Here is a 25,103-nt window from a genome sequence, read left to right as displayed (position 1 = left end):
CTCAGGGGCGCAATGAGCTGCTTGATGTGATTGGAAGCCAATTCTGCAAGCTTCCAGATTGGATTCGACTTTTGGTAACAACCCGTCCAGAGAGGAACATTGTGGAGGCGTTACGGCATTTGAAACCCATAGAGCTTCAACAAAATCAGGAAGAGAACTTAAGAGACATTCAGATATTGTTTGAAGAGCAGCTAAGTTGCAACATCGCAGATCAGAATAAAACTGTTCTCTTGAAGGAGCTAGTAAAAAAGTCGGAAGGTCTTTTTCTGTTTGCCCATTTCTTGATAGAATTCATCCGAACGAAATTTCAACAACTCACCCTTGAGCAGCTGAAAAGCGCATTACCGCGGGGAATTTCATCTGTTTATCTATCTTATTTTGAACGATTAGAAAAAGAACTTTGCAATGAACTGAAGGTGGATGAAGAACAAGTTTTACGTTTCTTGTGTGCTGTAACCGCTTCTAGAGAGCCGTTACCAGTTGAGATTATTTCCAAAATTTTGAGCCCCAGTGGAAGGACTTTGACTACTCAACGAAGAGTAAACAAAGCAATTGCTTGTATCTCTGCTCTTCTACCAATTCGCAATGGCCATCTTCACTTCTTTCACAAGTCGGTAAAGGACTGGTTATCAAACACGACATGTTATGGACAACATGATTTCACTGTGGACGACAAAAAAGGTCATGAAATTCTTTTCAACCTTTGCAGCAATGAGCTTGACAACATAAAGCGAAAGGGAGTTGAAGAGACACAGTTTAATAACGCGGAAAGGTACGCATTGCAACACTGTGTTCAGCACATGCTTGAAGTGACTGAATGGGATGATGAATTGAGAACCATCAGCATTAAAGAAGAGCTGGTGAATGACTACGTGACGGGCGTCGAGCTCATTTATGCCAAGCTTTGTGTGAACAGCACAGTTGCCGCCGAGGATCTCCTCAGTGTTCAAAAGCAAGTTAAGCAAGGGATGCTTAACGATCAAAGTTATTCGGTTCTAGACTCTTGGTTACATTTCCTAAGGAAACACTCTTATATGTTAAGAGACCACCCACATCTTTTTTTCCAGTGTCTGCTTAATGAAGGTCCTGAGCTGTCTGCTAAATCAGCAAAAATCCTTGAATCACACCTCCCTAACGTATCGTACATGGCATACGTAGACAAGGAAGAGCACGAAGGAGCCGATCTAGCCAGATTCTACTGTTCAGATACCATCGCTTGTTTTGATGTGTCACGTGAAATGGACTACATGGTGTGTGAATGTCGAGATGGAACAATTCATCTGTGGTCTCTTCAGACGTGCAACAGAGAGTGGGTTCGACCCTCATTGACACAGAGAGAGTTTTTTGAAGGAGGCGAACATACTGCATATCGTCAAGTAGAGAGCTGCTTGTCATTTTATCGTTCTGTTGTTTTCCACCGGAGTAGTAAATCGGTATTACCAGGGACTCTTCGACAGGTTTACAGCCTAAATGGAGAGTTGAATGATCTTTTTCCAGACAGCGACTGCACTTTCTCAAATTGTGCTTTTACTGGAGACCAAAACATAATTTTAACAGACTGCCCCGATGACAGAAAGAAAGTGTTTTTGTGGGATATGGGAAATGGCAAACAACTTAGTTGTATCCCTTCGAATGAAGAAATTTGCTCTTTCGCCATTTCGCAAGATGGGTCACTGATTGCCATTTCTGACCTGACTGGTAGTGTTGTTCTTTTTGATCTCGAGTCGCGTTGTTCTCGTGCATTTTCTTTCGATGCAGTTTGTGGCTTGGTACACTTCACATCTGACAACGACACCCTTGCTTGTGGTTTTCTGTGCTTAACAACTGAAGAGGTCTCGCCCATTGATTATAGGTTTGTTTTTCGTCGGAAACCGGTAATTATCTTTTTAACACATCTTAAGGACGTGCTTCTGTCTGCTGATTCTTGGGCCCCTCCGTTAAGGTTTCACTTTCTGTTGTGGCCTTCTGTCCCAAGAAAACTGGCTGAAAGTGATTTTATAGAGCAAGATTTCCGCTCTTGCTGGGTCAACAAGGTACATAGAGTAATCCCATCCTTATCTGCAGGATCCTACATCAGTCTCAGTGATGAAACAGCTCTGATTGGCAGTCCAACTCACAACTACCTCACCATGGTAAATACTGGCCTACTAAGTGAAGTAACTGATCCAGTTTCCACTGAAAATACATTCAAAGAAATTATTTTTTCCCGTGAAGGAGATACAATTTATTCTATCACGGAATCTGATAGGGTTTCCCAGGAAGTGACAGTAACCGTTTGGAGAATGTCAAGTCGAGAAATAATTGCGAACGAGACATTGCCTGGCTTGGCGTTCCTCATTCCTACAAAGGAAGGTGTTGTAATAGTAAAGAAATATGAAGAAGCGGAGTTGCAGAATTTCGAACTTTCTAGGATAATCCGAGTTCTTCCTAAACTCAGAGGCTCTGAATTCGCTGGTCTTTTTCCTATATCAGATGACCTGATAGTTTGTTGGAAAGCCCATCAATCACCTTATATGTGGCCATTTGGCGACGTATCACAGAGAAATGTTTCATCAGATGAACCTGACTCAACAGAGTTTGACGACCTATCACAGCAGAATGTCTCATCAGATTTGCCTGACTCAGCAGAGTGTGTAGACTCAGTACAGCGGAATGTCTCATCAGATTTGCCTGACTTAGCAGAGTGTGAAGACTCAGTACAGCAGAATGTGTCATCAGATTTACCTGACTCAGCAGAGTGTGAAGACTCAGTACAGCGGAATGTCTCATCAGATTTGCCTGACTTAGCAGAGTGTGAAGACTCAGTACAGCAGAATGTGTCATCAGATTTACCTGACTCAGCAGAGTGTGAAGACTCAGTACAGCTGAATGTCTCAATTGATTTGCCTGACTCAGAAGAGTGTGTAGACTCAGTACAGCAGAATGTCTCACCTGATTTGCCTGACTCAGCAGAGTGTGTAGACTCAGTACAGCGGAATGTCTCATCAGATTTACCTGACTCAGCAGAGTGTGAAGATTCAGGGGAGCGGAATGTCTCATCAGATTTGCCTGACTCAGCAGAGTGTGTAGACTCAGTACAGCGGAAGGTCTCATCAGATTTACCTGACTCAGCAGAGTGTGAAGATTCAGGGGAGCGGAAGGTCTCATCAGATTTACCTGACTCAGCAGAGTGTGAAGACTCAGTACAGCGGAATGTTGCATCTGATTTGCCTGACTCAGCAGAGTGTGAAGACTCAGTACAGCGGAATGTCTCATCTGATTTGCGTGACTCAGCAGAGTGTGAAGACTCAGTACAGCGGAATGTCTCATCTGATTTGCCTGACTCAGCAGAGTGTGTAGACTCAGTACAGCGGAATGTCTCATCTGATTTGCGTGACTCAGCAGAGTGTGAAGACTCAGTACAGCGGAATGTCTCATCTGATTTGCCTGACTCAGCAGAGTGTGAAGACTCAGTACAGCGGAATGTCTCACCTGATTTGCCTGACTCAGCAGCGTGTGTAGACTCAGTACAGCGGAATGTCTCATCAGATTTACCTGACTCAGCAGAGTGTGAAGATTCAGTACAGCAGAATGTGTCATCAGATTTGCCTGACTCAGCAGAGTGTGAAGATCCAGTGCAGCGGAATGTCTCATCAGATTTACCTGACTCAGAAGAGTGTGTAGACTCAGTACAACAGAATGTCTCATCAGATTTGCCTGACTCAGCAGAGTGTGAAGACTCAGTACAGCAGAATGTCTCATTAGATTTACCTGACTCAGCAGAGTGTGAAGACTCAGTACAGCAGAATGTCTCATTAGATTTACCTGACTCAGCAGAGTGTGAAGACTCAGTACAGCAGAATGTCTCATCAGATTTGCCTGACTCAGCAGAGTGTGTAGACTCAGTACAGCAGAATGTCTCATCAGATTTGCCTGACTCAGCAGAGTGTGAAGACTCAGTACAACAGAATGTCTCATCAGATTTGCCTGACTCAGCAGAGTGTGTAGACTCAGTACAACAGAATGTCTCATCAGATTTACCTGACTCAGCAGAGTGTGAAGACTCAGTACAGCAAAATGTCTCATTAGATTTACCTGACTCAGCAGAGTGTGAAGACTCAGTACAGCAGAATGTCTCATCAGATTTGCCTGACTCAGCAGAGTGTGAAGACTCAGTACAGCAGAATGTGTCATCAGATTTACCTGACTCAGCAGAGTGTGTAGACTCAGTACAGTGGAATGTCGTATCTGATTTGCATGACTCAGGAGAGCTTAGTGACCCATTAGAAGGCTCATTAGATTTCAGTGATTTTCTAACTGTTGTTCAGATGTTTCCTATTCTGTGTGGTTTTCCCGTTGTTGCTGACATCTTCTGTGTTTCCAGTGGAGAGTTGGAGCGGCTAGTAACGACCTTCGTTGATTTTAGTGAAGACTATGTCCTGTCAGTTTCATGCAATAGCCAGCACCAACTACTTGTTTGTAGCTGTCAAGAAACTAATAAAGAATACTATGCTTTGGAAAAAATAACAGTCAGTTTAAGGAACAATGGCACTGTAACCTCTGTTATATGGAAACGAGACTCGGAATGGTTCATCTATGATCGCCCGGGTTGGTCGGACCCACACATGATCTTCTCCCCTCAAGAAGATTTTGTTGTAACGTGGAAGATTCTTAACTCAGGTTATGGGATTCATGTACTTGATGCAAAAACTGGAGAAACACACCACGTCTTTCTTAAAGAACAGGAAGACATTGTTGACTGTAAGTTTGTTGACGACGAATCCCTTGTTTGCTGCAGAAAGGATAACTTCCTAAGGTTGTTTAACGTCAAAACTGGTCATCTCCTAAGTTTACTAGACATTGGACAGGAACCATTCAGTTTGGGAGCTTGCTTGCACCATCCTCTCGTCGCCATTGGTTTGAAAGGCGGGAAACTCAAGTTCATTCAGGTGCATTTGCCAGCAGACACACGAAAAAAGAAAGGTGAGTCATGGTCATGGCTTTGTCCCGCTGTCGAGTCTTTTCTTAACTTTTACCTTCCAGAAATTATTTACCTAATTACCTAATTTCAGTGATATTTTCCAGTACAAACCCATACTAAAACAATTTTTTTTACAAGCTAACAGAGTTGTTTGCATCCGCTATTGAAATTACATCACATAATTATTCGGTTATATTTGTGGGACTGATCCGCGAATACCCGTGCGGTATAAATTTTCATTTGTTCTTAACGAAGTTCTGTCACATCAAAATATTGCTGAAAAGATACGGCGTGACATTTCGATCGAGGTGTCTTCTAACAGTATAATATGTAAAGGAAGGTGGGGTTTTCTTCTTCCTGTATTTGACTGAATCAATTTCGTTTCTGTCGCGGTTTGTTTACAAAGTTGATCCGCACATTTCTTTCACAGATTATGCTTGGTGCTCGGCCCGTTTTGTTTGCGGTTTCTCCTTTACGAACGCAACATTAGGTTAGCGGACTGGCCGTTTTCACCGTATAACTTTCTTTTGAGACAAACAGGCCGCATCCTGCCTCGTTTTGTTCCCCTCCAATGCACATGCTCATAAACATTGACCTAATAGTCACGTGATTAGTTTACGTATCAGAACCTGAGCACAGCGATGTCTAGGACTTACCACGAAACATGACCGATAAGCGACGAAGTCGCGAAAAGTCGACTGGATCATGGATTCCACGACAACGGATTTCTAAGAAAGTCTAGATGTCCCCGTACTCTTCCATCAAATCTCTGACTAAGAGCGTGTTCTTATTTAAAAAAGACGGCTGTTTATTAGTCTAGCCTTTTAGAAAAGGAGGTCAGTTTTTTGAAGGATGAACAGCAAAATGCCAAGACAAGTTGCCTTTGTGATGCCGTCACAAAATGCTCTGGCTTTAAATCGATATCGACTTCCTTTTAAACGATTTGATTTGATAAAGTTAAAAATGTCTTTTCAACGGTCACAGAAGAGTAAAGAGATTGACGGACAGGAATTCATTCACGCGTTTTTGCATGTATAGCGGACCGGGGGTAAGCTGCATAAAATTTAACGTCGGGCGTAACTGCTAACGCCAGACCTTCAGCCCAGTCACATTCAGTATTTTAACGTTACGCCCGCCGTTAAGTTTTATGTAACTCGTACCTGCTGCGCGTGCCGAGAGGACCGAATTTATGTGAATCCATACGAGTCGACTTTCATCTTGACCGTATGACGTTATTTGTGCAGCAGTCCTCCACGTCTTTAAACTACGACCTCTTGTAAGCGTTACGAAGTGTCCCCACCAGTTACATTTAATACGCCATTTCAAAGTTGCATTAAACCTTATTTTGAAAGCGAGGGATCTTACATAGTTTATTTTCACATGAAAAGCTTTGCACTTAGCCTCGCTTTCATAATAAGGCTCAAAGCAAGGTTCTGCCCTGATTTGTTTGGACACGAGCATATAACGTCATTTGGTCAGCGGTTACCCAACTTCCTACGGCTAAGGTCGAGGCCTCATTTAAGTGTCATCTAGTGACCCTATTGGTGATGCTCATATAGATGGCTCCCCACACCTTGGGATGTTATTTGTAACTTATGTGCTGAACACTACAATTCTCAATGTATAGCAACTGTCTGATAACTTTTCTTTTTGTTATGGCCAGGAGTGAATGACACTTTTGGTGCATGTTCTTGTGTCAGCATTAATACACTGTCCACAGTCTAGATTGATATCCATTCCTCTGTTCGTTGCAGGGTCAAGTACCAAACAGAAGTCACTTGCACAACCTTAATGTAATATCACTGGGTTGACTCCTGCTTTCATTTCAAGGAGGACAATTAGGAAGATTCTAAAAAAACCTTGACTACTGAGCTTTTGACAACTGCAGTGAAAGCTGTTATCTTGAGGGAATTCAAAGAATACTTTTATGTATTTACACTTTTCCGATTGGGTCCTCAAGCATTGTTACGTCAATCGTGACAGTTTCTAAAAGTGCCAAAGTTGTTTGAAATTGGACCTTTGCAAAGTAATTAATATATGCAAGAACTGAACCACATTAATACGCTCGCTCTTTCTGGTTGAAAACCATTTTTTGTAATTAAGATATTTTTGTAATGATTTAAGTAGGAGCCTTTATAGGTTGTTGCTTGCTGATCAGCTCAGAGAATTCGGGAACTGACTGATACAAAATAAGCTAAAATAACTTGCAGCTTTTTGAAGTTTTTCAATGGCACATTCTTTATTTCGTTTAATTTCATGTAAAAGAGAGTGTATTTATCAAACGAGAATTGAAATAACGTGTTCCTGTAGTTAAAGAATGAGTCAATGTAAGGTTTGATAGAAATGGTAACGGAATTCTCGTGCTCAATTTAATCGCGCCCTTTTAGCGCTCTTTTCAACTGAGTGAACCAAAGCAATTACCCTTGCCAGTCACATCAGACGCAACCAACCAACCAAACATAATTCAAAGCGAATACACTCATGAACCGGCGCCAAGCGCGAGAAAACGCTTGCGAGCAAGTCACGATTGTTTCTGATCTTGTTTCTCATTGGTGCGAGTTTTACTAACCAATCACAGAACGCAGTTAACCAAAGGAAACGCAAATTACTTTCGACACTCAATTGAAAACCGCGTGAGGCTAGTCTAATGATGAACACACGAGTGCCATACCCAAGGGTAATGAATTAAAAACCTCAAGCTTGAAATATAGCATAATGCGTACTGTTTCCGCCATAATTTTTCATATCAATGTACAGATAAATGTGGACATCTGAATAGCCTGCGGGCAAGTTCTCTTGGGGGTGGGGGCAGGGAGATCTCAGGAATTAGCCTGCGAGCAAGCTCTCTTGGGGGTGGAAACATCGAGAAAGCCCTGCACTAGATTCCAATTAATCAAGACGTTTCTGGCGTGAACCTCGCTGGGCGAGATGCTTTTTGTAGTGTATTCAAGTTTTGTACAACAAATGTCAAGGCACTTCACGACGCTGACTTTTGTGTTAAACGGTTGTGAAAACATTTGTTGATGAACATGGCATTATATGAATACAAGCCTTAGTGTAGGACTTAAAACTTGAAGAAGCTGGTAATAGGACAATACCAATAGCCTTGAATAAAGTTCATTAAGCGAAACGTTGCTTGCAATGCTCATGATATGTTTCCACGTAATTTTGATTGATTTTCGGTTCACCTCTCCTATCAATAAGAGGCCTTGTTTGATGTGATCAACAAGAGATCTTCACAAGAAACTTTCCCAAGCCGAAATTCATAGAAATCTTCCAAACATTGCCCAAGTTAGTAACGGTATTCTGTGCCAACTGACAGTCTTCCGGATAAAAAGGTTACACATTACCATCTCAGCGAATAATCAAATTGTAGTCTACTTGTTTAATAAACTAAACTTAGGACTGACTTCCCTTTACAGTGCAAAACTTCAACACAAAGAGAACAAATGAACACAGCCACTAGCGCTACCAAAGGCTATGAGGTGCCTGTCTTGATGAAAGCCAATACTGCTTACTTCATCCGCAAAACACAACATAGCAGTGGGGATACATGGTTGCATTTTAAGTTCACTCTAAGAAATATTGAACCAGAAAGGCGAAGAGGTCGGAATATGATTTGTTGTTGTTGGGGGGAGGGGGGGTCAGAAAAGCAGGATTGTTATCATTTAAGTTCAAAAGGAATGAACTTCGTCACTTTCATACTCTTAAGCTTTTCGCTGGTTCATAACTTTCAGTTGGTAACAAACGTGTACTGTACTTGGACCAATCGAGCCGAATTAGATAGTGACAGCTCAGTGACAGATGGGAAAATAAGCATCAATTTTAAATGCATTTATTAGTTTATGACAATCATAATAATGATGATGATGATGATGATGATGATAATGATGGCGACGACGACAATGGACTCGCTGAACTCTTTCTTATATGTATTTTTTTTCTATATGGCAAAAAAGACAAATACCTTGAAAAACCTGAAGAGTAACATGCCTCTGACTATTGTTTATGTTCCACATGTTGACTTCACCCCTCCCCTGACTTGCAGCAGCAATATACTGTCCGTTTGTGCCCACTATATTGACCCTGAAAATTAAGGTGTGCGTTACAATCAAACTTTTTAATTGTACAAACTATTAAGTTACACCATACAGGATCGCGCTAAGGAGTTTGCGTCCACGTACGGGGTTTTGGGTGAACAAAGTCTTTCATTCAGACCTCAGTCGATTTCTAGAGAAAGATGCGGACACAATTCAGAGCTGAGAGTTCATTAAAGCGGTGTTCATTTAAATGCCGTAAAGCCAGACTCAAAGAAATCACTCTAAGCAATCCGAACTGACATAAAGACGACGGTTTATTTAGCGTTCTTAATTATAGTGTTTGGACTAGCATTACTCGTAGCGCTGAGGGTAACATAATCAAACCGACCTTTCTGACAGGCGGAACCATTCCAGGCAAACCAGTTTAGATGTTTTAGGATTCAGTGCGTACAAGGAGCAAGCATCATCGTTCGTGTTTACGCAATTACGTTTCTGTGAAGGATACAGAATATAGCGCTTTACAAAAGGGCAACGTTCAACAAGCAAAACTAAACGTACGCGCCATTTCATGTACAGATTCGTATGATAAAGGAAAATAGAGATGCTCACCAAGCGCCATCATACGAAATTAAAAGAAACGGTACCTGTGCTGAATTACTAGCCATTATTAGAAAGAGCAATCCCTGGAAAATAAAATAAAACAATTTTTGTATTAATAATAACTACACCTCTCAGAAAAAAGAATTTCCTTACCAGTATCCATGCATTTATTAGCTGGAAGGATTTCTCATTTCTTGATAAAAGTTTTCTGTGGTAATCAAATCATCGTCTGTTTATCAGGTCTTATTAGCCTGATACACAGGTTACAGCTTCCCACCAGAGGGGACGCAGGTTCGATCATAGATTGAATACCTAATATTGTGCGTTTCACCTGATCTCTCTTTAGATAAAATAAATGTGTCATTGGATTGTGACAAGACCTTATGCACTTATCATTGGCTTTCCCAGGGGTTGACCCCCGGGGATTTGTTTTAACGATCAAACAAAAACCTTCTAAATCCCCTAGGGCATAAAAGTCACGCCAAATCCTCCTCCCCAGGGGCTTAGGTGTCGTGTTTTGAACTTTCCATACATTTCCCTGTATTTTTTCCCGCGAACTATTTTTAGTAGCAGCTCACGGCTGGTGGTTATACAGACAAATGTATAGAAAGTTCAAAACACGACTGGACGCTTTCTGTCACAGCAACATCCCTCCAATTTTGTTCTTAAAATCCTTTTCCTAGTACAAAAAGTTTCCAATTCATGAATTTTTCAGAAGCGATGTTTTATGGAAATTATTTGACATCGGATTTCCATACAAACACTGTTATTTCAAGCCTGTTTGCCTACCCGTCGAAATGACGTCGAAAACCGTGAAAAGGCCTATTCACGAGTTAAGAAATCCACGGATCCTGTATCTTCACAGATAACATTTATTTAGTGCTACCTGAAATCTTGCAGTCAATCCAAGCCGATAAGCCTTAACTAATGCCACAGAGCTAGCATACACAATGGCATATCAAAAACTAATCCTTATGGCTCACTCATGATCAAGACAAACACCATGAAGCAGAGCAGTCGCATCACATTTTGATCTAGGGAAGAATCTCTTATACAAAAGTAAAATCGCTGAAAGACATACTTGTAAAAGCAAAACTGGAAAGGCTTTTATCAACACAACGGACACTCAGTGGGAGTCGCGCAGCTCTGTCTACCCCATTTTAACATGCCATGTACCGCTGACCAATGATGACCAAATCCTGGGGGTGCATCCCTGGGGTCTGAAGCGTTCGTTTCCAAAACTAAACAATGTCCCCACCCCCGCGGGCACAAAATATTGTCAAATATGTACAATTCCCCGCATGTTCCCAGGGGTTTCCCGGGGGTCAACCCCCGGGAAAGCCAATGACAAGTGCATTAGTCATGAATTCTATACCTCATTATAAATTAGGAGCAAGTATCAAGGAATCCACACAGCTCGTCATCAAGAGTACGAAAAGTAATTAATAGTATTAACTATTGTGATTTGGCCCATTCAGGTGTTGCGTGCTGCCTTTCGCGCTGATCATCATCATCATCAACATCATCAATCTTTATTTACCCTCAGATTTTTAGGAGTAGCTTAGTGCTAATATCTCCGAGCATTTTCCCACCAAACCATGAGAATATACACACAAAGACCACACCACAACACCAGGAACTACGTCCCCTACTCTTTGTGAACAGTGAGTGGGTTCGTTAACTGGTGGGGAAGGGTAGCTTTCTTATTTTTAACATTGGGATTTGATTGGAGAGAAACTGGGTCAAAGTTTTTTGGTCAAAGTATATTAAATCCTTAAATAGGGTCACGGTTCGAGAACCTTCGCGGCACACCCCTATCAAAAATTTTATTATAGGGCTTTGACTGAAAAATTTGGTGTTTTGGATAGGTGGTCGTTTATATGGGAGGTGGTTGCTTATGGGAGGTGGTCGCTTACGAGAGGTGGTCGCACATGGAGGTTCGACAGTATTTCCATGAGATTCAAGCGGTGAAAACTGAAGAAAATGTGCAAACACAATTGTGATAAATTAGGCAAAAATGTAACCATAATATCACAAATAAAACAGTTTTATTACAATTAAAGAGAGAAAAAAACCTACACACACGGCTGTCACCCATGTGCACCTTCACAAACAAAATAAAAACAACAACAACAACAACAAAAATTATACCTGTGTCCATGTGGATACACTAAGAAGATATGACATGTACAAATGGATACTCTGGCCAGACTATTCCACAGAACTAGTTCCAAAGCTTATTCCAACATGGAAACTCAAACATGACCATTTGAATTTTAAAGCAATTCAAATAATTCGCCTTTCAGGGATTTATAAACCCTTAGGCAGCATGCACCAGAAGTATAAAATTAAATGCAACTGTTGCTCTATGTTGTGACAATCCAGAAAGTTGCTATCAGCATGTAACATTTTCTGTGACTGTAAGTAAACAGGAGGAATTTGAAGGCAGTGGACACTGTGTGGCCATTCAAAGCAGCCCTCTCACATTAATGAAGCCACTATTTTTTGTGAATATGAACTGCTTTCAGTTGGTTTGTGCAAGAAATGAAATTATGTTTGATTCCAATTATTCAACTTTGTGATCTACAGATAAAATCGGAAGAGAGATGTTCTCTTTGTTCTCTTTGCTTATCGTCAATGGCTAGAAAATCTTTGTTTTGGTGTCTGATGCCATCATGATAACAGCTTAAGCAACAGGCATCTGAAAGTGCCAGAAAAAGAAACATTCAACTCCCAGTTGTTGTCCAAGGCCCACAAATTAAACATGTGCTATATCATACAAAGTTATGACAGCGGGCATGTGCACATCAACACCAAGAAGTTCTATAACTCTCTTTAATGGACCCCTTAAATACAGCTCTAACTGATTATAAGATGAACATTGCTGCGTCATCAGTGTCGATCATGTGGCTGGGTGAAGTCCAAATCTGGTCCAATGGCAACAATGCCATAAGGATTAATCTTCAGGTGGCTTTGCTGCAACAAAATCATTTAAACATAGATATGAATGTTGTTTCTATGATCTTTGAAGTTCAAAAATTTTCTTTCTTAACTGACAGTGAGAAAATGTTTCACTGTTCAAAACCCAAACATTGTCTGTGTCATACAGCAAGAGCTGGCAGTTTAATTTTCTCACAACGAATGGTGTATTGAGCACATCTAGCCTCCAGAACAGGCATAATTTTTGGATTTTTCAGGCAAACTGAGGCAAGTGCAAGGCCAGCAGGGAGCGCAAGTAACGCGCGACGGAAGGGGCACAAAAACCTTCTTTGCGCACCTCCCATTGGCGTCACCCATGCTCTGTGCTTCCCTCACACTTGCCTCCGCTTGCCTGAAAATTGCAAAAAAAATAAAATAAATATTAAATAATGCCTGTCCTGCAGGCTAGAGCTTATCTCTCTGTTTGGAGTCCCCTTCCCTTAAAATAAACCCCTCCTTTGGACACAAGATCCCCCCTCCCTCACACCGTTCCACCCCACCCCACCCCTGTAAAGAGTATCACTTGCTACTTCTGCCTTCTGCTTGAAGAGAATAGTATATGCCAGCTTGTGCTTTGGCCATTGCATTTCCCCCTGGTAGGTGATTTCCCAAACTTTTGATTCCGGGATTTTTTTGGGTAGGAAAATTTGGCAAGTATTTTTTGGGGTGGCTTGATTTAAGTAGGGATTTTTTTGGGTATTCAAAACAATCTGAAGATTTGTGTTAGTGCCTGCATATCCCGGCCACGTAGTTCTGCAAATAAAGTACAACCAAACTTGTCTTGCGGCTGTTTTAATATTGGGTGTCTTGGGTGTCTCGAGTGTTGTTAGAATGACTACCAGATGCTGAAAAGATAACTTCTGGTATGATGAATAAACAAACACAAGCATTCAATTTCTAATGTTTTTATTTTTCATGTTATATCATTATGCTTTCTGGAAATTTTTAAGGCTTGGAAATTCCGCATGGGATTTTTTAGGCGTTAATTTTTGGTCCAGGGATTTTTGTTGGTTTTGTTGGAAGCCCTAGGGATTTTTTTTTGGTTTTGATTTTTGCCCCCATTTAGTCAATCCCTGTCACTTGAAATCTGATTTTTGCACCCACTTGTGCAAATATAATTATTGTTCTTCTAACATGACTGTCCCCAAGCAGAGTGAGACACTACAGGAGTCTAAGTATTCTATTTTATAATTTGTTTGTTAGTTTCTTTATTTATGAGTTTTCGGGTGTACGATTCTGTAACCATTTTTTTTTTCACTTGCATTTTCCAATTAGCACATCATAAATCCAACTAAATCCATGTTCTAATGTACTAAATCCAACAAAAGCTAACCTTTGAGGGCTTTCTGTGCAACCCCTATTTCCCTAATTGAATAGTTAAACTTTATGGCTAACAAGACCTTGGCTCAGCTAGCATTTAGGCTTACCTGATAATGTTTCTGAATATGTTCAGAATCCACTGTTTCTCCAATCCCACTTGTTTGGCAAAGATCTCTTAGATAGCCCCAAATATTGGGATAGTCAATGATACGCTTCTTGTTGCACTACAAAGTGAAGTCATGGTAGAAATGCGTGATGTTAATAAGAAATTGTTCACTATCAAACAAATTTTTAATTTTGAACTTTTTACTTTTAACCAAAGAAGCTGTTTTTGGTTTTGATCCAGGGCTCTAAAAATTTAATAACAAATACACAATGTACACCTTTGTGATCATGAGGTTACCCTGGGCAGTAAACAATTTTAATCAAATCAGTTTTTATTAAGTCAACTGCCAATACATATTAGCCCTGAGACTTAATGTGCATATAAGTGTAATTAATTAATTACATTTATATGTACTGTACATCTGGATTGCAAGTGAAGCAATTCAAAACCTTTAACTCATAATGTGTCTTTGGATGTGGCAGCTGTCTGGGCATCAGCACCATGAGAAAAATTAATGTGCAGATTGATACAGGAACCGATTGGCATGCAGAAACATGTAGTTGCCGGTTGCTAATAAATTGACATTATACCATGCCAGTGGCCTCATCTTTACTTTTGAGACCGACAGAGTTGAACATAAAAGTTCCTCTTTTAAAATGAATCTAGTAATATATTTTGACTCTAAGGTTCATACCCAATCCTTCCACTGAGGTCAAGTTGTGGGACTTCAGGGAGTTTATGCTGAGAAGTTTGACAACTTTGTGGCTTCCATGCATTTCAAGCTCCTAGCTATGGATTCATGGCTTTGATTTATGTAGAGTGTTATTGCATTTATCAACAATAATGAGACAAGAAATTTGAGGCTAGCTATAGCATGATCTCATATGAAGTCATAACAAGGAGGTACTGATCACAGGAACATGACAAGACAAAGAAAACAGGGAATAATTAACACTTCATGGCAGTGCCTGCCGCAAATGCCCTCAATTAATAGCTTTCAGTACCATGCAGATTCGTGTGAGCAGCATGAGGCATTTAAACCACTTGTTTTTACTTGAGGTGTGGCAATGGAGGGAGGGGGTAGGTAGACTGTACTGCTAGAATTGACTGAATATATATTATGCTTCAAAAACATGCAAAGGAATATTTAGACCAAGGTGAATGTCGTGAAGTCACCTGACCCATATGGCTGGATAGCACGAAACAAATTAGGAGTCATGGAAAAAAAAAATTCCCGAAAATTTCCGTGTAAAAGGGTTTCAAACCAGAATTAGTTTCTCGGCCATGACCACGCACGTCTAGTGTGCCTTGTCTTTCAAAGAGCAATTTGAAGCAAAATCACTCACTTTTGCCTCGACTTCTTTAGGTGCTGCAAAAGTAAGAGTCGCTGAAATCTTGAGACCTGAGTTTGCAGCTCAAGAACAAGAAAAAAAAAAACACGAGGACAACAAGAGCCACAGCTTCTCTTATAAACACGGGCACTTTATGCATGGATTTTAGAATTTGTCGCCAATTTGATTTCAATAGTGATTGTGATTGATGACAGGTTTACTTCGGTTATTTCACCAGTATAAACACTGTACAAATGTACCAAGGTTTAGTCAGTAAATGTTTACCTCAGTTGGTAAATGTTCAAGTGTAAACACAGCGTATATGGTGTACAGTGTAAAATTTAATAATTTTGGTGTCCTAAAAACTATGCAAGTCATTTTGTATGATTTGTATTTTTAAAACTCTTCATCACTCGGCCTTCACAAACATGCCCAAATGATTAACAACTAATGACTGTACCTTGAAATGTCCAACATAAACCATGTCAAATCTGATAAGCGTGGTGAAGAGACGAACATCAGCTTCTGTGATGGTGTCACCAGCTAAGTAACGTGATTTACTTAGGATAGCTTCCACCTGTACAGAAGGACAATAAAATTGTCGACGATATCTAATATGATTGCAAACTGAAATAACTACAGCTTCCAAACGTTTTTTAAATTGTGTGGCAGTGGAGATTAGGAGGGTCCGACTCCCTGCTTTTCTGTACAACAAGCTGAGCCAGTTCCCTGATCATGATGATTGGCTACCCAAGCTTGAGCCCCTGCTCCCCCCAGCGACATACACTGCTTTAAAACAGAGTACTATGAGTATCGAAAATGTCATTTTGTGTCCTCAATATCATGTTTACCTTATCAAGAGCATTAAAGACATCTCTCACTGCAACATCATAAGCTTCAATTCCTGTGAACTGGCAAATCCTGCACGATAAACACCATTGTTGATATTTCTGTAGATTTTAACAACAAAATCAACTTCATACCCAAAATAAATATTGTTAATGATGATGAACTTAATTAAATTACATTCAAGACATCAGAGTTGTGGATTTCATGTTCAAATATTTTGAATTTGACTGTTTGTATTAATAGCTATTTACAAATACACGGAAGGTGCAGTGGTGAAAGCACTCTCTTCCACCAGTGTGACCTTGGTTGGACTCCCAAACTTGCTTCATGTGGGTTGTGTTTGCTGTTGGTTCTCATCTTTGCTCTGAGAGCGGGTACTTCTCCAGGCACTCCAGTTTGGCACAATCAGCAGGAGGCGTTACAAAAAATGCTCGGGCTGTGAACTACTGGTGGGCCGTGGGCTTTGAGGTGGGTGGGAGGTCGCGGGACCATGAACTGTAAAGTGGGCCATGGGCCACTGGGCTGTGGGCTTTGGGCCACCTTTAAGCAAAACCCCAATTTTGTTTATAACTTCAGCCACCACCTCTAACAGTAGATATGATCCTAACCCCTCACCCCTTTCACAGCAGTAAAATTTCATTGGAAATGCATGGAAATTTCTTTGGAGGTAACCTTGCACTAGTGCACTTTTAAACTAAATAATTACTACTGCTACTGCTACTGCTACTACTACTATTTTAAGTGTTATCACTTCTACCTCAAAATTGTCTTCATTATATTGTGTTTACACTGAATAACAATATACATACATGTAGCATGCCTAGCGCTAAAAAGCTAGTATACGAGTGTAAAAAAATTAAAATGGCTTAAACTCTGTACAAAAAAAGCCTTCTTTACTTTCAGAAAGAAAACGTGCATGTATTACTGTATTTCGTAGAAAAATGGAAACAACTTACGGATAAATCCAGCCATTGAGCTCATCGATTTTCTCCTGCAGTGGCGCTGGATACAGATCAATTTTCTTCTGCTCTTCAGTAACGCAGAACGCGTTAAACTCCTTATTCAACATGCGTAAGATCTCGCTGGATTCGTTGTTCACGACGGTTTTCTTTTGCTTATCCCACAAAACCGGTACCGTGACCTTCCCGGAGTATCCAGGACTTGCGATCCGATACACCTCCCTCAGGGTACGGCAACCGTTGAGTGTGTCCAGCGAACATTTCGGCTTGCTGTCGGTAAACGTCCATCCTTCCTGGCCCAGGAACCAATCCACGACAGTGTAAGAGATGACATTTTCCAGGCCTTTTAGTTTGCGTGTTATCAGGGTACGATGTGCCCAGGGGCAGGCTAAAGAGACGTAAAGGTGGTAGCGATTAGCTTCAGCTGGAAATCCGCTTGATCCATCTGCTGTTACGCAGTTACGAAACACAGAGGCCGTCCGAACGAATTCCCCTTTCTTGGTTATATCAGATGACCAATCGGGCGGTTTATCAGTCATGATTTCCAACTTTTCACACCTTTTGAAGCAGAAATCGAAGTGAAAGTGTTGTTTGGTTGAGTCAGGTCACGCTATCTTTTGCATCGTGATCGCAAGGGTTGATGGGATGGCAAAGCGGCGAACCACGCGAGGGCGTGAGAGAAATGCATCGCATCTCCTCGCGGGATTATTTTCGCGCGCGCTCGCTTTACTATCCCTCGTGGTTTTCATCTTTGGAGACCAAGGGGCAGATACTTGGGTGGGGAAGAAATCAAAATTGATAAGTTTTCGTTCTTGTAAACCTACCCGACTACCAACCCCCTTGGTCTCCGAGGATTTCATGGTTTGTGAAGCCCCTGGCATCCTGCCATTTTTATTGACCAATCAGATTAGGGAACGTGACCAGATGAGAGGGGCATGGGATTCTGGATCAGTTCCAATTTTCGTGAGGTCTACTTTCATTTTGCTCCGAGGTGCGGCTGTCAGTCTGACATTTGGAATATTCGTAACTTGCAATCGTGGAAGAAGATGCGCGGTTTTATATACGACAAGGTCAGTTTAGCAGTATCGACTTGTCTACTGACATTTTTTTAGCGGAGATGCTTTATTTGCTCTCAATGCTTTTTTATTGGTCTGTTAGCCGTAGTAATTTCACTTCCGCTTTTGCTGATCTGAGCTTCGCTGCTATTATCCGAATCGTTCGTTTGTTCCCATCATCTGTATAGGTTTGCAATATGATTTATCAGTTATCCTTTCTTATTCCAGATAATTTTTATGCATATAAGCACACTGTGTGACAGATATAGCTCAAGTTTATCAAACGACGGATATGATTCCGCCATCGCTGCAAGATTCAAAGGTTGTTGACTAACAAGTTTCTCTGCACAATCAAGGCATACATGAGTACATTCCAAACGTTCTTTTTAAGGGGCCAATACATCTGAAAGCTGTTCTCTTACTTTTCAGCTTGCCCGAAGGCCCTTGTTTTCTTCATTTATGCTCGTCTGTGCCGTTTGTGAAAATGCATAAAAATCAAGTAGTTGATCCGTCGTTCTTATTGGTCGAAAGCACGATCACACCATTCTGAACAGTCCACGACTAAAAGGTCATTTCCGCATCATGAGTTTGCAGAGGTTTGGCTTTCGCCTGTCTGTTCTCTTTGCAAGGCTTTTGTACATTACGCTTTTGATTCCCCAATAAAATGCTCCAACTTAGGGCGCGTTTTTTTATCCACAATTCTGGAATAAGAATGGTTGGTACGGAATGCTAGGAATAATTGGGATTGTCTGTATAAAAAAACCCCCGTCGGTCCTGGCCGAGTAAACATTGCGTAACAAATATGGCGGCCGACGAAGAGGCTGCCATTAAAGCCGTTATCGCAGCAATTTTCCTCGTACTTTTGGTACAATGAAATTTGAAACAATGTTTCATTTTGTCAAAAAGTGTAACCTGATTTTTTCTCCGGTAGAGACGTATCTGAATCCGCAGCGCTCATCTCGCCGTCCGCCATCTTGGATTTTCATTCGCAACATTCTGTTCATTCTGCCCCTGGGAGCAGAATGGATGGAATGGCATTCTGTCCATTCCGGAATAAGAATGCGGAATAGAAAAACGCGCGCATTTTACATTCTGTCCATTCTCATTCCAGAATTGTGAATAGAAAAACGCGCCCTTAGTTTCATTATACGCCTGCTTATCTTATTTATTAATTAATGTCATTAATTAACTCAACAGGATGTAAAGTGACCCCTGCAACAATAAATCAATGATTTATTTATTCACGCGACAATTAAATTTTTTGGGAAGAAATGCCACTAAAATACTCGAATAATGCTTATGTGTTTGCCTCAATAAAATGTTGGCATAATGCGCAGAAGCGTAGAAGCCTACTCTTTGTAATCTTGTTTTGTTTTCATGCCATTTAAGGCATCTTAGTTAGGTTTGGATCGACTCCTGATTGGCTAACTTGTAAAGGGCGCATGTAAAATTTACAAGGGAGTAGAAATCCATCTTTTTCTCATGTACAGTGCATTTGATGAAAGGTTAAAAAAAAAGGCAAATTATTATAGTAAAATCGCCTAAATGTGCTTATTTTTTGTTGTTGTTTTTCTCCTTCAGTACACAGTAGTCATGTTTGTACCAGAGCAGTTAGGCCGTGAATTTAGAAGCATTGTCTAAGAATTAAGAAGGTAAATTCAGTTGGACTGTCAGAAATATCAAAGTAATAACAAGAACAATAAACAATTATAACAAGATTGTTTTTATAAACCAGTTAGGCCCCATTGCAGTATCTTGTTGTCAAGTAATGCAGTTGCTCTGCACAAAGTACAATTTGACTTTTGCAGAAAATGCCTTGATTCTGCTACTACCCCTCCTCCCCCACCAAGCCCTACTGTACGCCCAAAAGGAAGTAGGCTGTGGTGTCTGGGCTGGCAATGTGGATAAGGGAGTGCAGTTAAAGGAGGTGGACATGACATATTCAAATTGTGCCAATACATCTGGGTTGTTTGTTCGTTCTCAAATTTGGGAGCCTTACTTGAGGTTTTTTTTTACAAGAATATTTTAAGTTATATATGCACTTAATTTTGAATTTCTAATGTAGTATAACCGTTTATTATTGGAATGAGAAGTTTCTCACCCATAATTCACTTGTTTTGAAATAGACTGTGACGTTTGAATAGTTATCACATCACATCGTTTTTCATGCTCGATGATGTAGAGTAAGCTCTTTCCAACATTACTCTGAAGTGAAACAACATAATTAAATTATTTTTCCTTTGATCATACCCTAAACCAGGCTTGTGAATGGCAACCTCAGCACCATCACCTCTGGCTAGTTCTGTAGAAAAAACAAATGGAGCCAAGTTGAGCAGGCTTCTAATCGATGGTGGGACAACAATTCTGAGGAAGATTTTTGATAATTATCACCCCTGTACAAACTTGGAAGCTGATCTCAATGCCAATTTATCGATTCTCAGCAGCCTCAGGCATCGAAGAATTCTAAATGGACACCAATGGGACAAACTGTTCCCACCAAGTAGAGCAGCCCCAGACTCCAACACCTTTGATATCACTCTTCTGTTCCTCTTACTCACCAACATTTGTGGTTTATCCCCTCCCCTCTTAGGATGGCACATGATGCCCCCATCAAGTGACACTACTTTGGAGGCAAACCTAGCTCGTATTAAGGCTTACCGCAATGAGTTGTATGGTCATGTGACGAAAACGGGTATTCAAACAGCGATATTTAACGGTAAATGGAAGGAAATAAGTTCAGTTCTTGTTTCTCTTGGGTTAAGTCAGTCAGAAGTAGATAGACTTAAAGCAGAGCCTTGTGTAGAGGATTACGTCAGCGCTGTAATGGAATGGGCCAAGAATGATGGAGAGATCAAGTCACAGCTGAAGGAATTGCATGAGCAGCAAGAAAAAATCCTTCAGGTCCAACAAGAACAGCATTCAACTCAACAACAAGCTGTTGAAGAAATACTTCGTACCCAACAACAAGCAGTCGAAGTAATGAAAGAAGCACATCAGGACAGCAGTTCAAAACTGGAAGTCATCAAAGAGGAGTTCGAGAACTTGAAGAAACGAAAAGAGATGGACCGAGTAGATGACGTCCTGAAAAATCTTGTGAAATCCGAATTCAAAGGAGATGTTGAATTCCATATTAAAAAATTTCAACAAGGAACCCGCGAGTGGATCTTTAAAAGCGTTCAAGACTGGCTAGATGATCGGAGTTCCCCAAGCCGAGTAATGGTGATCAGCGGAAATGCAGGGATGGGAAAGACTGTCATTTCTGCTGTTGTTTCTCAAAGAATGCAGGAAGCTGGAAGATTGTTAGGCAGCCACTTCTGTCAACACAACAATGCACGTTACCGGAATCCTCAGCTAATGCTGCAGTCCTTGGCTAGTCACCTGTCCCATTCCATGGCGGAGTACAAACATGCTCTTGCAGAACAGCTGTCAAGAAATCTGGGGAGAAACGACTTGAACAACATGGGCGTAGAAGAACTTTTTGCTTTGCTTTTCAAGGAACCTCTCAGCAGATTAGCTGACCCAGGAAGAAACACCTTAATAGTGATAGATGGCTTAGATGAAAGTGAGTCCCAGGGGCGCAATGAGCTGCTTGATGTGATTGGAAGCCAATTTTGCAAGCTTCCAGATTGGATTCGACTTTTGGTAACAACCCGTCCAGAAAGGAACATTGTAGAGGCATTACGGCATTTGAAACCCATAGAGCTTCAGCAAAATCAGGAAGAAAACTTAAGAGACATTGAGCTATTGTTTGAAGAGCAGCTAAGTTTCCACATTGGAGATGAGAATAAAACTGTTCTCTTGAAGGAACTGGTCAAAAAATCAGAAGGCCTGTTTTTGTTTGCCCATTTCTTGATAGAATTCATCCAAACGGAACTTCCACAACTCACCCTTGACCAGCTGAAAAGCGCATTACCGCGGGGAATTTCATCTGTTTATCTATCATACTTTCAACGATTAGAAAAAGAACTTCGCAATGAACTGAAGGTGGACGAAGAACAAGTTTTACGCTTCTTGTGTGCTATAACGGCTTCTAGAGAGCCGTTACCAGTTGAGATTATTTCCAAAATTTTGATTCCCTGTGGAAGGACCTTGACTACTCAACGAAGAGTAAACAAAGCAATTGCTTGTATCTCTGCTCTTCTACCAATTCGCGATGGCCATCTTCACTTCTTTCACAAGTCGGTAAAGGACTGGTTATCAAACACGACGTGTTATGGACAACATGATTTCACTGTGGACGACAAAAAAGGTCATGAAATTCTTTTCAACCTTTGCACCAGTGAGCTTGACAACATAAAGCGAAAGGGAGTTGAAGAGACACAGTTTAATAACGCGGAAAAGTACGCATTGCAACACTGTGTTCAGCACATACTTGAAGCGGCTGAATGGGCTGATGAATTAAGAACCATCAGCATTAAAGAAGAGCTGGTGAATGACTACGTGACGGGCGCGGAGCTCATTTATGCCAAGCTATGTGTGAACAGCACAGCTGCCTCCGAGGATCTCCTCAGTGTTCGAAAGCAAGTTAAGCAAGGGATGCTTAACGATCAAAGTTATTCGGTTTTAGACTCTTGGTTACATTTCCTAAGGAAACACTCTTATATGTTAAGAGACCACCCACATCTTTTTTTCCAGTGTCTGCTTAATGAAGGTCCTGAGCTGTCTTCTAAATCGGCAAAAATCCTTGAATCGCATCTCCCTAACGTACCGTACATGGCATACGTAGACAAGGAAGAGCAAAAAGGAGCTGATCAAGCCAGATTCTACTGTTCAGACACTATTGCATGTTTTGATGTCTCACGTGAAATGGACTACATGGTGTGTGAATGTCGAGATGGAACAATTCATCTGTGGTCTCTTCAGACCTGCAACAGAGAGTGGGTTCGACCCTCATTGACACAGAGAGAGTTTATTGAAGGAGGCCAACTGTGGCAAAGTGCATATCGTGAAGTACAGAACTGCTTGTCATTTTATCGCTCTGTTGTTTTCCATTGGAGTGGTAAATCGGTATTACCAGGGACTCTTCGACAGGTTTACAGCCTAAATGGAGAGTTGAATGATCTTTTTCCAGACAGCGACTGTAAGACTTTCTCAAATTGTGCTTTTACTGAAGACCAAAACAAGATTTTAACAGACTGTCCCGATGAGAGAAAGAAAGTGTTTTTGTGGGATATGGGAAATGGCAAACAACTTAGTTGTATCCCTTGGAAAGAGGAAATTTGCTCTTTCGCCATTTCGCAAGATGGCTCACTGATTGCCATTTCTGACCTGACTGGTAGTGTTGCTCTTTTTGATGTCCAGTCGAGTTGTTCTCGTGCAACGAGAACAACTGTTCTCGCTGCAGATGTAGTCTTGCAGATGCAGCCAGACGCAGTTTGTGGCTTGATACACTTCACATCTGACAACAACGCCCTTGCTTGTGGTTTTCTGTACTTAACAGAAGAAGAGGTCTATAGCAATCATTATAGGTTTGTTTTTGAAGAGAAACCGGAAGTTATCTTTTTAACACCTCTTAAGGACGTGCTTCTGTCTGCTGATTATCGGGTCCCTCCGTTTAGGTTTCACTTTCTGTTGTGGCCTTCTGTCCCACGGACACTAGCTGAAAGTGATTTCACAGAGCAGAATTTGCACTCTTGCTGGGTCAACAAGGTACATAGAGTAATCCCATCCTTATCTGCAGGATCCTACATCAGTCTCAGTGATGAAACAGCTCTGATTGGCAGTCCAACTCACAACTACCTTACCATGGTAAATACTGGCCTACTAAGTGAAGTAACTGATCCAGTTTCCACTGAAAATACATTCAAAGAAATTGTTTTTTCCCGTGAAGGAGATACGATTTATTCTATCACGGAATCTGATAGTTTTTCCTGGGAGGCCCGGGAGGTGAAAGTAACCGTTTGGAGAATGTCATGTCGAGAAATAATTGCAAATGAGACATTGCCTGGCTTGGCGTTCCTCATTCCTGCAAAGGAAGGTGTTGTAATAGTAAAGGAATATGGAGTAGCGGAGTTGCGGAATTTCGAACTTTCTGGGGTAATCCGAGCTCTTCCTAAACTCAGAGGCACTGGCCTTTTTCCTATATCAGATGACCTGATAGTTCGATGGAAATCCTGTCCAGCACCTTTTATGTTGCCATTTGGCGACCTATCACAGGGAAATGTTTCATCTGATGGGCCTGCCTCAACAGAGTTTGACGACCTATTACAGCAGAATGTCTCATCAGATTTGCCTGACTCGGCAGAGTGTGAAGACACAGTGCAGCGGAATGTCTCATCTGATTTGCCTGAATCAGCAGAGTGTGAAGACTCAGTACAGCAGAATGTGTCATCAGATTTGCCTGACTCAGCAGAGTGTGTAGACTCAGTACAGCGGAATGTCTCATCAGATTTGCCTGACTCACTAAAGGGTGAAGACTCAGTACAGTGGAATGCCGAATCTGATTTGCATGACTCAGTAGAGCTTAGTGACCCATTAAAGTTGTTTCCTTTTCTGTTTGGTTTTGTCGTTGTTACTGACATCTTCCGTGTTTCCAGTGGAGAGTTGGAGCCGCCATTAATGACCTTCATTGAATACTGTGAAGGCCATGTCCTGTCAGTTTCATGCAATAGCCAGCACCAACTACTTGTTTGTAGCTGTGAAGAAATTGATGCAAAATTATGGGATGAGGAAAAAATAACAGTCAGTTTAAGGAACCATGGCACTGTAACCTCTGTTGTATGGAGACGAGAGTCGACATGGCTCGTCATCCATTCTGGCTCGGATTGTTCGGACCCACACATGATCTTCTCCCCTCAAGAGGAGTTTGTTGTGACGTGGAAGACTCTTAACTCAGGTTATGGGATTCATGTACTTGATGCAAAAACTGGAGAAACACACTACGTCTTTTTAAAAGAACAGAATG

At 41.2% G+C, this 25,103-nt stretch overlaps 2 protein-coding genes, 1 long non-coding RNA gene and 1 pseudogene across 12 annotated transcripts in view; 2 read left to right on the top strand and 2 right to left on the bottom strand.

The window, feature by feature from the left end:
* Positions 1-25,103, bottom strand: part of LOC146458287 (uncharacterized) — a 60,444-nt gene that overhangs the window by 16,718 nt on the left and 18,623 nt on the right. For 3 of the 4 annotated variants that reach the window (XR_014858229.1, XR_014858232.1, XR_014858230.1), the window contains 4 exons: positions 9,645-9,683; positions 9,389-9,492; positions 8,922-9,046; positions 8,149-8,477 (listed from right to left, as the gene is read on the bottom strand). The gene's annotated coding sequence lies outside the window, so the exon portion shown is untranslated. The remainder of the gene's footprint in view (positions 1-8,148; positions 8,478-8,921; positions 9,047-9,388; positions 9,493-9,644; positions 9,684-25,103) is intronic. The other variant, XR_014858231.1, reaches the window with a different exon arrangement.
* LOC146458288 (uncharacterized) overlaps positions 1-25,103 on the top strand; it is a 33,499-nt gene that overhangs the window by 4,535 nt on the left and 3,861 nt on the right. For 4 of the 6 annotated variants that reach the window (XM_085090742.1, XM_085090741.1, XM_085090745.1 and 1 more), the window contains 2 exons: positions 1-4,958; positions 6,715-8,090. The exon at positions 1-4,958 is cut by the window's left edge and continues 1,305 nt beyond it. In XM_085090742.1, coding sequence (XP_084946868.1) covers positions 1-4,958; positions 6,715-6,771 — 5,015 coding nt within the window. In that variant the 3' untranslated portion in view covers positions 6,772-8,090. Of the gene's footprint in view, positions 4,963-6,714; positions 8,091-25,103 lie in introns of those variants that run through there. The other 2 variants (XM_085090746.1, XM_085090747.1) reach the window with 2 other exon arrangements.
* LOC146458290 (uncharacterized) lies at positions 11,632-17,762 on the bottom strand (annotated as a pseudogene). The gene is made up of 5 exons (XR_014858233.1): positions 17,142-17,762; positions 16,188-16,286; positions 15,797-15,913; positions 14,007-14,123; positions 11,632-12,576 (listed from the first exon to the last, which is right to left on the bottom strand). The product of XR_014858233.1 is annotated as an uncharacterized LOC146458290 (transcript).
* On the top strand, positions 18,067-20,358 carry LOC146458289 (uncharacterized). Its single transcript, XR_014858234.1, has 3 exons — positions 18,067-18,214; positions 18,428-18,521; positions 19,781-20,358. It is a non-coding gene; the product is annotated as an uncharacterized LOC146458289 (long non-coding RNA).

Source organism: Pavona decussata, unplaced genomic scaffold (genome assembly GCF_977016875.1).
Source record: "Pavona decussata unplaced genomic scaffold, jaPavDecu1.1 SCAFFOLD_233, whole genome shotgun sequence".
NCBI classification, from domain to species: Eukaryota; Metazoa; Cnidaria; class Anthozoa; order Scleractinia; family Agariciidae; genus Pavona; species Pavona decussata.
Note: the sequence above shows the minus strand (reverse complement) of the source record. Positions and strands in the feature narration are given on the sequence as shown.